Source organism: Triticum aestivum, chromosome 4B, assembly GCF_018294505.1.
Source record: "Triticum aestivum cultivar Chinese Spring chromosome 4B, IWGSC CS RefSeq v2.1, whole genome shotgun sequence".
Classification (NCBI taxonomy): domain Eukaryota; kingdom Viridiplantae; phylum Streptophyta; class Magnoliopsida; order Poales; family Poaceae; genus Triticum; species Triticum aestivum.
In genome coordinates this window covers 109881421-109884442 of record NC_057804.1, presented here as the reverse complement: position 1 = coordinate 109884442, position 3022 = coordinate 109881421, and the positions used below count along the sequence as shown (strand labels likewise).

At 48.1% G+C, this 3022-nt stretch overlaps 1 protein-coding gene across 1 annotated transcript; it reads left to right on the top strand.

Annotated features, from left to right (window-relative positions):
- Nucleotides 1-2024: 2024 nt before the first annotated feature.
- Nucleotides 2025-2704, top strand: LOC123094579 (uncharacterized). The gene has a single exon (XM_044516556.1). The coding sequence runs from the start codon at nucleotides 2276-2278 to the stop codon at nucleotides 2552-2554; it is 279 nt and encodes a 92-aa protein (XP_044372491.1). The 5' UTR covers nucleotides 2025-2275; the 3' UTR covers nucleotides 2555-2704.
- The last annotated feature ends 318 nt before the right edge of the window (nucleotides 2705-3022 follow it).

Here is a 3022-nt window from a genome sequence, read left to right as displayed (position 1 = left end):
GCGTCAACTTCTGAGGGCTTGGGGAGATTAGACATGGTTGATGTTGATTCTTGATCTTTCAATCCCCAACGGAGTCGCCAAAAAGTGTGTTCGCACACGAACACGTCACCGTGTACCTCCAACGCCGAGGGTGATGCACCGCAGCTCACGTCGAAGGAGACCCGTCCGGAAGCGCGATACGCAAGACAATCCGGCGGGCGCTTTTGAGCACCCGAAACCCCACGCGCCCGGGAGGGACCCCGTCTGGACGCGCGGCGGCTATGGGCTGCCCTAGGTCGGTTCGCCCGCCCCTAGAGCTTCGAGGATCGCTGCCCTCCAATATGAAGAACAAACGAAGAACGAGAGAGAAAAAACAAGGGAGGGATGTAAAACTAGGGTAAAAAGTAGATGAGTTTTGCGATTGTGTGTTGTTGTTCAATCGGCCGTCACCTCTTGTCTATATAAGAGGCGGGTGGACTTCCCGTACAATAAAAGGACTTGCCTAGCCGTCCAAATCATCAAAACCTAATAAAACACGGACTATTCACGACCCCCGGCCCGGATGTCCGGCTCAAGGCCCGGATGATCCGGCCTAGCCCAGTTTCTTGACAGCAGCTTACTGTTTTGGCTCTAGAATCCTCATACGACCTCGGATTTGGACGTTTTTTATATCCAAATAAACCGTCTCGACGAGACGCACAACTTTCATGTTGAACACTTTTTGATCTGAGGTCATCTGGAGGGAGTTTCGGGCTGTTTTCTAACATCTGCAGCAGAAAAACTTGTCCAGACGTCCGGACGATTGCCCGGACTGTCCAGCCTTTACCCGGATCATCCGGGAGTTGACCCAGATCATCCGACTTCAGCGCCAATCTTCTGGAATCTTAGTGCTTCAATTACCCGGATGATCCGGACCCCGGCCCGGATGATCCGGCCAACATTGGTGCAGCGCACGGTTTTGCCTATAACTTTTGCATACGACCTCGGATGGGGACGATCTTTATATCAAAATCGTCCGTTTCGACGAGACGAAGAACTTTGCAGTTGTAACTTTTTTCATCAGAGGCCATCTTAATTAGATTCCATACCATTTTCTAATCTGATGTCAACACAAGTATCTCCGAAATTGGCATATCTTTTACACTTGAGCTCCGTTTTGATCCATCTTCACATTTACTTTGATTATCTTGAAGAGCGCCATCAAATGGTGACATGAACTCATAAATTTGACCTCATCTTGCTACAGCCTCAAGTCACTCTTTGCGATCATGCCCTTTTTGAGCGTCAACAAAAGGTCGACAATTTGACACAGCATGCGTCAAATAAGATATTGATGCGGCCCGAGCGAACGAACGGTGCTAAGAAACCTGATTTCTGGGCCAGTCCAAATGCACGGACGCCAGCGGTAAGACCTATTAGAAATCGGCACGAACAGTATATAGTTCCAACAGTGCCCCTGATATAGGGGTTAGTTGAGCCCGAAACAAGTTCAAATGGACAAGTGAGTAAAACCAACAGTTTAGGGGCATAACTGGATTTTTTGGAAGAAGATTTTAATATGTCATCAATAAATTAAGGACCCCGATAAAATCCGAACGTTCGTATTTTAAGCATTTCATCCCGAACGTTTTTACATGGCAACTTTAGTTGACGTGAGGTGGCAATTTTAGTTGTTAAGCCATGGCAACTTTGTTCCAATTTGTTTTTTTGTCAGAAAATTGCAATGTTTACCAACCTCACGCGAACTAAAGTTGCCATGAAAAACGTTCGGGTCCCCATGATTAAAATCCGAACGTTCAGGATTTATCATTGCCATAAATTAAATTATATTAAAGATATTTCAACAGCCATATTTTTAATATAGCTATAAGCTACCCCTAGATCATTATAAATCTATTGTGCGTTTAATTCTAGAGAAAACAACATCACTGGTTTTGCAGCATGTGAGAAAAGAAGAAGTAGCTTATTATAGAATGCACACTTAACTCGCCACCATTCTCTCTTGACCTCTCCCTCCATTTTGGCCACCCTGGTTTGAGCGCTCCGCCATTCCCCCGTCGCTGCTCCTCTTGCATTCCTCGATCCACAAAAGGGCAAACAGCATAACAGATCAGAACTTTTTTGGCACATTTTCTCTGTTCTTGGTCCACGAACAGGAAGGCAACAAGGTGAGGATCGGAGGCCACACTGGCGATGCACGCCGCCCTCTTCTTGCTCTCCTTGACCAGCGCCTCCGCGTCCGTCCTCGCCGCCCTTGCGTCTTTCTGAGCTCCGGTCCACCGGCGACGATAGACCAATGGCGCCGCCCCAGGAGGGGGAGCAGTGCGGGCGGCCGGCCAGCAGCGTGTTGATTTGGGTGGTGACGGTGCTGCTGCTCCTCGCCGTGCTCGGCGGCGGCGGGTGCCTCGTGGCCTACGTCCTGCTGCCGCCGAGCGAGGCGCCCGGATGGATCCCCTGCGTCGGCCTGGGCCTCGTGGCGCTCCCCTGGGCGTTCTGGCTCGCCACCGTCGCCTACCGGTGCATCACGGCGCGCTCGGCCGACCGCGCCGTGGCGCCCGCGGCCGCCGGCAGCTAATTTCATTACTTAAGAGTAGGTAACCATTGTGATGTTAGTATCAAATCTGTTGTCAGTGAGAAAAGCATTTAGCAAGGAGAATCTGTGGGGATCGATTATGCATTGCAATGTTTGCATGGTTATGAAGTAAGAAAGTTGGTTATCTGAAAAGTGTGCCATGGTTATATTTTGTCTTTTAACTCTTTATGCTTTGCAGTGTGAAGCTGATTGGAGATCAACACAATTGATGTGAGGATTATATCAACTAAATTCCACCGACTCCCGCAAATAAAAAATAAAAAAAATTCGACCGAGTTTGGTTTAAATCTTTCGATCAAAATCCGACGTGATGGTAGATGCAACCGTAATGGACCACAACATCTGAACAATTTTTCATAATCATGAGACTAAACTGCACGTGTTGTTTATAATCATGTTTCGTGATTGATCCAATATGTCACGTCTACACACCATCTTTTTTTTGCCACG